This window comes from Panthera onca, chromosome B2 (genome assembly GCF_046562875.1).
Source record: "Panthera onca isolate mPanOnc1 chromosome B2, mPanOnc1 haplotype 2, whole genome shotgun sequence".
Taxonomy (NCBI): Eukaryota; Metazoa; Chordata; class Mammalia; order Carnivora; family Felidae; genus Panthera; species Panthera onca.
In genome coordinates, this window is record NC_138343.1 from 149,841,182 (window position 1) to 149,853,535 (window position 12,354).

The following is a 12,354-nucleotide window of genomic DNA, read 5'->3' on the forward strand; positions in this document are numbered from 1 at the left end:
GATGCCCGACATGAGCCAGCGCCCGTCAAGCCAGAGGATGAAAACCCAGGAGGGAGGCGGGCGGAAGGGCCGCTCTGTCACCGACCCTCCAGCCCCTCCTCCACGCTGCCTTCTGCGGTTTCTTCCAGAAAACTGGTCCGTGTGGGGGGTGGATATCGTAGCCCCGGGGTCAACGCCCGGAGAGAGACGACCCAGCCCCGGAGCCCGCGGGTCACGGACCCTGCTGTGTGTGCTCACGGTGTGACCTCCTCTGGGACCCTCTGTCTCTTCGTCGGTCACATGAAGATCTGAGCGTGGTGTCCTCTGAGAGCCTTGGTGTCTTCATCGGTGCTCCCGAGGGCTTTCCCCCTGACCTCCAGGCCCTGGCAGTGTTCCTTCTGAAGGGGACGCCTCTGCACTTGCCCCTTGGGCATGTGAGCAAAGGGCATTTGGCTCTTTGTGTCACGGGGAAGGGCTCTGCCTTTTTGCACCGGTTTCCTTCACCTGGGGGTGTGGCAGTCGTGTTGGCGGAGGCGAGTACAGGAGAGATGACGGTGTCCTTGTCCGCTCTTTTCCTCCGCGGAGTGCTCCCTGCTTGTGCCCCGGGAGCACACGCCTGCCTCTGTGGCGGGAGGAGCAGGATTCTTGCCGCCCGGGACCCGAGCGGGCCGTCACGGGAGCGCTCGACGCCACGGGAGCGCTCGGTGTCTGGCTCATCACATGGCACGTCCTTGTTCGAACCTGCTTTGTGCGCGGGCTGTCCGGAGAGCCCCGCGGGAACCAGGCCCGTGACCTTGTTAGCAGCCGAGCGTCCCTGCTGGCCGAGTCCGTGTGGGGCGCACGTCTCGTCCCAGAACGGGCGAGATGGCGAGCGCGGGGCCGATGGAGGGCTCGCTGCAGCAGGGAACGTAGGCGGTATTTCGGACACCGCGTGGGTCTCACTGGAGTTCGGGAACCGGACCCTGCTCGGTCTTCATCCGGAGATCGGGGGTCCCTGCCCCTAAGGCGAGGTACTCACCCTCCGCGCTTGAAGAACGCAAACGCGGGAAGCGTGTGCGAGGCTTCCTGGCTCGTCCCGTCCCGCACGCCTGGCCGGGCGGGCTTCCTGGGGCCGCGTGGGCAGGTTGTGTCCCGCGGGCCCGGTCTTCCTGTCCCCCGTCCCCCTCTGGCCGCGTCTGCAGCGGGAGCGGGTTCGCTGCAGAGCGCGTGGTCCCCGCGGAGGTCTGGCTGGGGAACGAGTGATCTGGTGTCTCAGCTTTGGGATGCGCGCCCCCTGCCTTGCGGGCTACTTGGTGTCCTCTAACATGCACTTTAGTGGAATTTGCTCTAAATGCTTTGAAATGAGCAGGAGCCTGGAGAAAGGAACTGGCCGAATGCCTCGGAAAATGTCGTTTCATCAACAGAGTGGATTCGATAGCCCTAGGGAAGCGGGGGCCCAAAGCACCACAGCCGCGGCCCGTGGCCCCGGTTAGCTGCCTCCCAAAACGCTGGGGCTCCTGGGGGCTCCGGATCGTCCGGAGCCCGTCTCCGAACACCGAGGCTTGGCCGTCAGGGTTGCACGGCAGCACCGTGGACACCCGCCCGCCGGCTTCCCGCCGCCTGGCCGGGGAGCGCCGCCGAGAAGCAGGGTCGGGGCCCCGCAGACGGGCGATTCCCGGCGCCGCCCCGGGCCTGCAAAGCAGGGTCTCGCTGCTGGGGCGGAGGCCAGGCATCCGCTCGGTCGGCCAGCTGCCCAGCTGACCGCGGTGCCGCCGAACTGCGGGGACCCCGGCGTGCAGACGGCCAAGGTCAGGACACCGGCTCTGACATGGGCCCCGTCTGATTCCCAGGTTGATTTTTTTTTTCTTTTTTTGAGCTCCAGGAACACATATTTTGTGTATGTATGTATTTATTTTTATTTTATTGTATTTTATTATTTTATTTTATTTTATTTTATTTTATTTTATTTTATTTTATTTTATATTTTACTTATTTTATTTTATTTCATGTTACTTAACATGTACTGGGGTGTTGGCTTCAGGGCTGAAATTCAGTGATTCATCACTCACATACAACCCCCAGTGCTCATCCCAACAAGTGCCCCCCCCCCCACTTTCCCCTGCCCCTCACCCACCTCCCCTCCGTCAACCCTCAGTTTGTTCTCCATAGTTAAGAGTCTCTTGTGGTTTGCCTCCCTCTCTGTTTTTATCTTAGTTTATTTTTCCTTCCCTCCCCCTATGTTCATCTGTTGTGTTTTCTGAATTCCACATAGGAGTGGAATCGTAGGATACTTGTCTTTCTCCGGCTGGGTTATTTCACTTAGCACAATACCCTCTAGTTCCATCCACGTAGTTGCAAATGGCTAGACTTCATTCTTTTTCATCGCTGAGTAGTATTCCATTGTGTGCGTGTGTGTGTGTGTGTGTGTGTGTGTGTGTGTGTCTATATATATATATATATATATACACACCACATCTTCTTTATCTGTTCATCCATCGATGGATGTAATTTGACTGTTGTTGATAGTGCTGCCCTTTTATGTTTACACACTTCTCACTTAAACTATTTTAACATCTCACTGGGAATTGCTCTCCAAGTAGAATACTTGTTTTGGTGCCACTACAGGGCAGATCTGATGTCTGGGCTTCTCTGTGCCTCAGTCCGGAGATGTAGGAAGTGCCCACGAGATAAGGAGTGTGCCTCAGAGGGTGGCGGAGAGACCGTGAAGGTGTCAGGGTGGAACCCAGGCTTGCTCGTTCTGATGCAGTCACAGCAGACAGTGCCCAGTGTGAGTCTCCCCTCCTGAAGTTCGAGTGTCTGTCTGTGGCCTTGGCTCTCCATCATCCCTGCGCCCTTACGTCAGTTTGCTCGAATACCTTCTCTTTCCTCTGCAGTGTGTCCTAGTAATTCCATAATGGGTTTCCCAGAGGTATATCAATACAAACATTTATTGAGCACCAACTGTAGACTCACTGTGTGGCTGGGTTGCCAAGGCCGCACAGATGAACATACATCGTCTTTACCCCGTCCCAGGGGCTCTGAGCCGTTGATCGGATGTCCACTGTCAGGGTTTCCTATGTCCCAGCCTTGGCCTGTTTCACAAGGTGGGAGCCCAAGAAAAACACGTAAATCGTTACATATTCATTTGGCACGGTCCTCGATGCTTCCTGGGATTCTGGATGGAGAACTGGCACTTGGTTATAGCTTAAACTAATGAAGATTGAGCCCAAGGTCCGGTGGACCTTCTGTAAACACTTTGAAGTGATCCAAATACGGTGAGACCGTTTGGTGAGAGGGTGTGATGTCTGAGACTGGGAGTTCGGCTGCATGGAATCTTTATGGGGTATTTGTAGAATCCAAATCTGCCATGGGCAGACAAGTCAAATCTGGTACTTGGAAATAATGACAGATGTTGACTAAGGTGATTTTTTTGTTGTTCCCAAAGTCTCGCATTAAGGTTACACCATCTGCACGATATTTTTTAAAGAAGAATTTTATAATAACCATGTTCTCATGGAATCTCAAACAAACATAAATCTGGAACAACGAATAACCCAAGAGACTTCTTGACTTACCTCCGAGAAGTGCTAAAAAGAAGCAAAAATACATGAATATTGCAATTGCTATTGATGTGGAAGCAGGCAAGGAAAACAGAGAAAACGGAGGTGTTTGGGGGAAAGGGAAGAGATTTGCAGAGCAAACAGTTCAGCACAACATGTGGCCGCCCTGAGTCGGGGGCTGGAGCCTAAGTCTCACCGTACGGCAGGTGGGGTCCATGAAGGGGCTGGAAGAGCTCCAGGAAACAACAGGTCTGGGGACCAAAGCCAGCACAGAGTCTCTAAAAACACAGAGAAAGTCTTCTGTCAGGGCGCCTGGGCGGCTCAGTCCGTTGAGTGTCTGACTCTTGATTTTGGCTCAGGTCATGATCCCAGGGTCGTGCGATCAAGCCTTGGGTTGGGTTCTGCACTGAGCGTGGAGCCTGCTTGGGATTCTCTGTCTCGATATCTCTCTCTCTCTCTCTCTCTCCCTCCCCCTCCCTCCCTTCCTCCCTTCCCCCTCTGCCCCTACCCCTCTCGTATTCTGTCTCTCCCCCCCCCCCCCCAAATCTATGTTCACTCAAACAGTGAAGTCAGTGTGGTAAAAAACAAGAAAGATAATGGTTTCTAGGCCTCCTGATTCCATCATAGTGTGTTTCCACATCACTCCCAGCCATAAGAAGCATCTAGAAGCTGCGTGCCCCAGCGTCTCAGCGAGGCCGTGGGGACTGCGTTTCCCCTGGCTGCTTTCAAGTCCTGGGAGGTCTGTGGTGGTCCCACACAGGGTGGAGAGTTTTCCTGGGGTTTGCTGCTCACACATGTGGCCTCAGCCTCTGTATCACCCCATCCCACATCTGTCACCCCATCTTGGGTCCTCCTCTCACAGCACCCCTCTGCATTGACCCTGGGGGAAGGACTGACCCTTCATTTTCTTCCTGACTCTTCCTTCAGAAACCTGCTACTTTCTCTTGACCTGGTGATCACGGGTGGCCCTGGCTGGTGTGGTGATTACGGGTGGTCCCAGAGGACCTAGTGATCATGTGTGGTCCCAGATGACACGGTGACTGTCTGTGGTCCCAGGTTTGCTGCCCTCTAAATTGTAAATTCTACAGGTGCAGGCCCTCCATTGGGCCCCACCTTCCTGGAGATGAGAGGAGGTAGGCAGCAGTGACTGAATAATTATTCAATTAAAGCCGCATCTGAATTGGCTTATATTACTTCTAGGGAACGAATGAATGAATGAATGAATGGGTGAGTACACGCAACGGCAGTGTCTCCGGGAGAAACACCTACAGTGGGCTGTGCTTCCCTTCCCCCTTGAGCGCAAGTCGTAGACTTTACGAGATCTCCACGTCGGCATCGTGGGTTTCCATTCTCTCATTTGCTAACAGCAGGGAAGGCTCAGGGCTGAAAATGGAGACGTTGCTCCTTAGAACGGGCTTGCGTTTGTGACCTCTCACACCTGTCCTTCAGTTGCTCTCAGAATTACTTCTTCTTACGCGCCAGCCAGCGGTGTGCTGGCATCCCGACCCCCTGACCGTGCTTCTGTCCCGCCCGATCCCCAGGGTCAACCTCGTCTGCAGAGGAAGCAAACACACTTAGGAGCTAAACTCACTGCCTAGTGGCCTCCGGGTTAGAAAGTTGATGCTTTTGCAAATCTTACAGCTGGAGACCTACGTATTTCTTGATGTTATGCCGTAGCGTAAACAGTAGAAAGAAGTCTTGAATCAATCTCACTGTGGAAGGATCCATCCATATGCAGACTTCAGGGATGCTTTAACCCGTTCCTTTAATGGTTGGATCTTGTTCTGACTTTCCCTCCGGCTTACACCCTTGCTTTAATCAAAATATAGACCGTGTTTTTGACCCATTTGCATTTGACCTGTCTGGCGTCCATGCAGGATGTCTCCCTCGGTGTCTGGACAGACACTGCGTGGGCACCCCCTGCCGCTGTCCTTGCCGTCGGGCACACAAAGACATGGGGACCCCTGCAACTCTGAGGTTTTCCTTAAAATAGTGTCGCTCAAGGTCCTATTGATTCCTTTCTAAACTTGGCAAATTACCTTTTATCTGAACTAGTTTGAAGACCCTCAACCAAGTTCTTTTAGTAGAGTGAGTTCTTGGGGTGCCTGGGTGGCTCAGTGGGTTGAGCATCCGACTCTCGATGTTGGCTCAGGGCGTGATCTCGTGGTTCCTGGTCCTGAGACCTAGCCTCCTGTTGGGCTCTGCACTGCCATCGCGGAGCCTGCTTGGTCGGGATTCTCTCTCCCTCTCTCCCTGCTCCGCCCCGCTCTCTCTCTCTTTCTCTAAATAAATAGATGAACTTAAAAAGGTAAACAGTGAATTCTTTAAACTAGGACTGTTCTATTTCCCCTTAAGTGGCCTTGTTGAAGAACACAGCCCCGGTAAATGCACTGTCTCCTTGGAACATAATTGCTGTTAAAAATGGGAAGGGGGAGAAACGTGTGTGAAGTGTGTGTTCTCTTATTTCTGACAAAGAATGGCTCCATTGTTAGTTCTACACCGTTAAATTATCAAGAATTATGGTCAAATTCTAAATGCCCCAATACTAGGCTTTTTTTTATTATTGTGCCTGGGGGCGGGGCTGGTCCTGAGAGCTCACAGGCTCACCTGTGCTCCTTGTTTCCTACACCGTCTCTGTCTTTCTGTCTTGTGTCTGCCTCTCTCTCTCTGTCTCTCTGTGTCTCTCTGTGTGTCTGTCTCTGTCTCTCTGTCTTTTTTCTGTCTCTGTCTCTTTGTATCTCTGTCTTGTCTCTGTGTCTCTCTCTGACTCTTTGTCTTATCTGTCTGTGTCTCTCTCTCTCTGTCTCTCTGTGTGTGTGTCTCTCTCTGTCTCTGTCTCTCTGTCTTTTCTCTGTCTCTGTCTTGTCTTTGTCTATGTCTCTCTCTGATTCTCTGTCTTGTCTCTGTCTCTCTGTCTTGTCTCTGTGTCTCTCTCTGACTCTTTGTCTTATCTGTCTGTGTCTCTCTCTGTCTCTGGCACTCTGTCTTGTCTCTCTGTCTTGTCTCTGTGTCTCTTTCTGACTCTCTGTCTTGTCTCTGCCTCTGTCTTATCTCTGTGTCTCTGCCTCTGTATCTTTGTCTTATCTCTATCTCTGTGTTTCTCTTTGTCTCTGTGTCTGTCTCTGTCTCTCTGTCTTGTCTCTGTCTCTCTCTGACTCTGTCTTGTCTCTGTCTCTGTCTCTGTCTTGTCTCTGTCTCTGTCTTGTCTCTGTGTCTGTCTCTGACTCTGTCTCTCTCTGTCTTGTCTCCGTGTCTCTGTCTCTCTGTGTTGTCTCTGTCTCTCTGTCTCTTTCTCTGTCTCTGTGTCTATCTCTGTCTCTCTGCCTTGTCTCTGTCTCTCTGTGTCTCTGTCTCTCTGTCTGTGTCTCTCTCTATCTTTGTCTCTTTGTCTCTGTCTCTCTGTCTCTCTCTGTCTTATCTGTGTCTCTCTGTCTCTGTCTTGTTTCTGTCTGTCTTGTCTCTGTTTCTCTGTCTTGGCTCTGTCTCTCTGTGTCTCTGTCTGTCTCTCTGTCTTGTCTCTGTCTCTCTGTGTCTGTGTCTCTGTCTGTCTGTCTGTCTGTCTCTCCCACATGACACTGTCAGGGCCCAGCTGTGTGGTGTGAGAGGAGGTCTGTCTTTGCGGAAGGACGAGGCAGGGACAGAGCCCCGAGTGGCTGGGGGTGACATCTCTGGGGGGGCCGCTCTCCCTCCGGGACAGCAGGCCGACGCGTCGGCACCTCCCAGGAGCTGGGTGGACCCGGGGGCGGGCGCGCCTCTGGGGCCGCAAAGTTAAAACACATTTTGGGCAAAGTGGAACGACCGGGCCCGGAAACTTCTGTGGCCAGAGTTCGGTCAGATGTTCTTCTGCGCTCGCTTCGCCCAGGTTTGAGCACAGGAGCACGTGTCGCACACCCCCGGGAAAGCGGCGACGCCTTTCCGCTTGCTTTTCTCTTCCTGGTGAGGCTCCCTGGGCTTCTGGACCCATGCCCGCGTGTCCCCCGTTGCGGACTCTGAAGGGGACAGGCCCTGAGCACGGCGCTCTCTGGCTCCGCGGGTGTTTCCGGGACAGACGACGCCACGTCCACCTGCTCGCACGTACGCGGTGCCCGCGGGAGGCGGTGACGACCGCGGCTCTGCCCCCGGCGTTTTCCTTCAGCGCGGGGCTCGTGCTCACAAACCAGAGAAAACCCCACGTGGGGCGGGGGATGCGCCGGTGGCCACAGGCGCCCGGAGGTGCCATTTATGCCGTGGTACAAAGCCGTCCCGCGCTGGGCAGGCGTGAGGTGGGCCGCCTGCAGCGGGACCGTCCACGCAGGGCCGGCGTGGGGGCCGCCGGACCACCGGAGGGCACCGTAGGCTCCGTGATGCCGCGTCGGGGTGTCAGCAGTCGCCGACGTGGGATGGGGAACCCCTGCGAGCGCGGGCGCTGGGGGCCGCCGGGCCCTCTGCACTGGCTCCTTCGCGTGGTCCCAGGCTCGCAGCCCCCGTGGCCCCGGGCGGGCAGACCCCCGACTGCTGGGCACGCCCCGTGTCCCGGGAGCGAGCAGCTCCCCCAGGGCCCGGGGCATTTATTCAGAAAACCGTAATCTGAGCAAGTACGCGGGAGGGGGTCGCTGGGACAGGGAGGTGGTGAGGCGCCACCGCCTCCTGGCTCCTCCGCTGCCCTCCTTACGGCCCAGGGTGACCATGAGACGTGGCGCACGCAGGAGGGAACTGGCGAGTGAATTTACAGATTAAAATCCCGGTCTCTTGGACGATGGAGGCGAAGCGGGTTTCCCACACATCCCACTGCGGGATGGACCGTGTTATGCACCATTGAGTCTGGAGCTCCGGGATCCAGCCGCAGACGCTGGCTTGGAGACCGCGGGCCGTCGACCTCCCTGCTGGCCCGTGGCTCAGAGTCCTCGGGCCCCCGCGATGTCTCTGACCGCCGCAGCTTGCGATCGGCGGTGGCCTCAGGCCAACGTCCGTCTCCCGCTGCTCTGCAGAAACGCCTCTTTACATTTGTCTGGCTTCTTTTTCTTTTCTCCCCCAAGTTTTTGCGAGTGGATCAAGACAAGGACAAGGACTGCCAGCTGGTGTGTGCGGGTTCCTCACAGAAGCCACTGTGCGCGTCTGACGGCCGGACCTTCCTGTCCCGCTGCGAGTTCCAGCGTGCCAAGTGCAAGGACCCTCAGCTGGAGATCGCTTACCGGGGCAACTGCAGAGGTGAGCCGTGTCTGATCGTTCGCTCAGAGGCCGGCCGATCAACCGCTAAGCGTAAGGCCGAGTGGTTTGTTCTCACCTTTGCAACGTTTTTATGCGTAAAAACTCAGGGATTCCGGGTTTGTGTCAGGAAGGAGGGAAATTTCGGGGACTCAAGGGCAGAGGCACCTTTTACCTTGTTTCGTGCTCTTTTCTTAGGCTGTTTGGTGCCATCTCAACACACGCGTATCGGCGTTTCACGGAACACTTTCTGAGTGTTTTATTCTCACCAAAGTTAATCCTGCTTCCGTCAGCCCTGTCTTGTCCCCCCTTCCAGCCAGTGGGAGGTCACACAGCACCCGTGGGGTCGATGGCGATTTCTTTCGTGTTGATTTTACACGTGAAATTTTTGATTATCCTGATTTAGGAAGCAGATTTACATTTAACTAGCACGCTCCGAGCAAAACACTGAAATACTTCCTATGTTAATGAAGGGTTTGACTCCGCAGAGTATGCTGATGCTTTGAGCCCCAACAGAGTTGCATTCAGAAAGAGACAGGGCACAAGCAGGGGAGGGGCAGAGAGAGAGGGAGACACAGAATCCGAAGCGGGCTCCAGGCTCCGAGCTGTCAGCACTGAGCCCGACACGGGGCTCGAACCCGCAAGCTGTGAGATCATGACCTGAGCTGAAGTGGACGCCCAACTGACTGAGCCACCCAGGTGCCCCTCATACGGTTTTTACTAGGAAAGACGGTGTCTGGACAGTTGTGCGGGGATTCAGATGATTTGCATTTTTCTAGATATGTCTCTGGAGGCAAGGGAAACGAAAGCAAAAATAAACTATTGGCACTTTATCAAAATAAAAGGCTTCTGCATGGCAAGGGAAACAATCAGCAAAACTAAAAGGCAGCCTACAGAATGGGACAAGATATTGGCAAACGACATATCCGATAAAGGGTCAGCATCCAAAATCTGTAAAGAACTTATGCAACTCAATACCCTAAGAACAAATAATCCAATTAAAAAATGGGCAGAAGGCACGAACGGACACCTCTCCAAAGAAGACATCTGGATGGCCAACCGACACATGAAAAGATGCTCACTGTCGCTCACGATCGGGGAAATACAAGTCAAAGCCACACTGAGATACCACCTCACACCTGTCAGAATGGCTAACGTTAACAACTCAGGAACCAATAGATATTGGGGTGTCGAGAAAGGGGAACCCTCGTGCACTGCTGGTGGGAATGCAAATTGGTAGAGCCACTCTGGGAAACAGTATGGAGGTTCCTCAGAGGTTCCGGAACTACCCTAAGATCCGGCAGTCGCACTATTAGGTATTTACCCAGAGAACACCAGGACACCAGTTCAAAGGCATTCGTGCACCTTAATGTTTCTAGCGACATTATCTACAACAGCCGGGTTATGGAAGCAGCCCAGATGTCCGTTGATAAGTGAATGGATGAAGCTAATGCGGCATGTATGCAGCGGAGTATTACTCAGCCATCAGAAAGAATGAAATCTTGCCATTTGCAGCGACATGGGTGCAGCCAGAGTGTATCATACTGAGCGAAATAAGCCAGGCAGAGAGAGACAAACGCCACAGGATTTGACTCGTATGTGGAATGCAAGAAAGAAAACAAATGAACAAAGGAAAAAGAAAGAGAGACGAGCCCGAAACGGACTCTGAACTACAGAGAACACAGTTGAGTCACCGGAGGGGAGGTGGTGGTGGCGGGGGGTGGGGAAGCAGGAAGCGGGTAAAGAGGACGTGGGTCGCGATGAGCACCGAGGGTATGTGTAACTACAGAATCACTACATTGTGCACCTGAGATCTAACACTGCGTGTTTACTGTGCTGGAACTTAAGAGTGATTTGCAGTGGGCCTGGCCAGAAACGGCATGACCACGTCTCACGGAAAAGTGGCCTCAAAGAAAAGCACCCGCATGAGGAGTTCTGTTCCTCTCTGTTCCGTGTCTAATTTCTGTACTCTCGTTCTGAACTCGTCAAACTGAGAAGAATTTGGACGCCTCGGTTATAGTTTTACACGTCAGTTATCTGTGCTGAGAAAGGAGAGGCGATTTAAGAATAGATTCAAATATCAGGCGACTTGGTCTTCAGGGAAGCTTCTAGAAGCAGTCGCCTGTGCTGGCCTCGCCCGCGGAAGCATGCTGTGGGGACGGTGGTAAAGTTTGAGTCAATGCTGCTTTCTCGTGCCACGTTCCTGTAGATGACCCCGATCAGCTGTTCTGCCGGAAGGCCACGGGGGAGCTGCCGGGGTTAGTCTCTGCCTTAGCGATCACCTGCGGGCACCTGGAGGGGTTAGTTAGACCAGGGCCCGGGCCCCTGTCCTCCCTGGGTGGAAACCTGATGCAAAGGCCCGCGAGTCCACACCTCCCGAGGTCGCTCTCCAGAGCCCTTGACTTGGGGCTCCGCTCTGCCCACCGTGGCGTCCGTGCTGGGCTGCTTTTGGACGCGTGTGTCCTTTTTGATAATGTCATCGTTCCCCTCTTTGTATTTGGATCCAGCCTAAGTTTTCTGGGAAATTCCCTTGGCTGGGATTCTCATTCACTTCCCTCAACCAATTTCAGACCATAGATCTGTGACACAGAAAATGTGCTAAGGGGAGTGAGCAGACATAAAACTCACTTCACAAAAGCTGGTTCCACTGAAATCCAAGGGGTTAAAATAAAAAGAATGTACGGATGCCCGTAGATTTCAAAGTCAAGTTTATTTGGTGCTTCAGCTGGCAAGGGTAGCGAATATGAAGGTTATTGACAGCGACATTATTAGTCACACGTTTGTTTAAAATAACCGGGCGTCACGCACCCCTGATACGCGTGATGCATGATTTGGGAACAGCCCTCATCTTGTAGGGGACAGGAGCCTGTGCCACGCTGGGGGCTGCCCTGGAAAGGGGCTTCCAGGCTGCGACGGGACCGTCCCTGCGGAAGCAGCCTTCCACCTGGATCCCGGCTCACGGTGGCGATCGGCCCCCGTCCAGGGGATGGGCTCCTTCGTATAGACTGGCGAACCGTGCCATCGCTTACCAACGCCGTTCCCCTGCCCAGGGCTCCAACGGGGAGGAAACGGTTCACGGGGAGTGGGAAGAGGTACAAGGGAGCCCCGGTGCGGATGGGGCCAGAGACAGGAATCCTGCCGGACTGGGGAAGTCATGGTACCGCCTACGTCCCTCTCAGGGCACGAGTACAGCAGATTCGACAGCACAGCCGGGTCAGAAGCTTGCGTCTCTGAACGGGAAGGAGGGGGCACGAGACTGAAGGTCCCCTTGCACCGCTTCATGTGCTACAAACAACCGTCTGGGTTTTTCTCACATCGTCCCCGGGGTTGAAATAGTGTCAGTCTGGCAGATGGGCAATCGCATATTCTGAGGACGTTGGGTGGGTGGCAGTCCCACTGGCCTGTTTTGAATGTACTGGTTTGAAAACAACTAAAATGTTTTAGTCCACGTTTCATTAAGCTGGATTAAAATATTTTATGCATTTGATGTCATGATCTAAGTGTTGCCCTTGAATAGAAATGCAGTGGTTGGCACCGATGGATTTTTCTCATATTTTCTTAGAAATTTTGTGGAGTTTGGGTTTTCAGAGCTTAGCAAACACATTAATATTTTCCCTTTGATCTGAGTCCATTGGGGCTGTCTTGCTTTTCG

The 12,354-nt window shown here is 53.8% G+C and overlaps 1 protein-coding gene across 5 annotated transcripts in view; it reads left to right on the forward strand.

Moving 5' to 3' along the window:
- The window catches only part of SMOC2 (SPARC related modular calcium binding 2), a 164,778-nt gene that overhangs the window by 36,660 nt on the left and 115,764 nt on the right, over nucleotides 1–12,354 (forward strand). For all 5 annotated transcript variants that reach the window (XM_078447586.2, XM_078447588.2, XM_078447591.2 and 2 more), the window contains exon 2: nucleotides 8,534–8,705. In XM_078447586.2, the coding sequence (XP_078303712.1) occupies nucleotides 8,534–8,705 (172 nt within the window). The remainder of the gene's footprint in view (nucleotides 1–8,533; nucleotides 8,706–12,354) is intronic.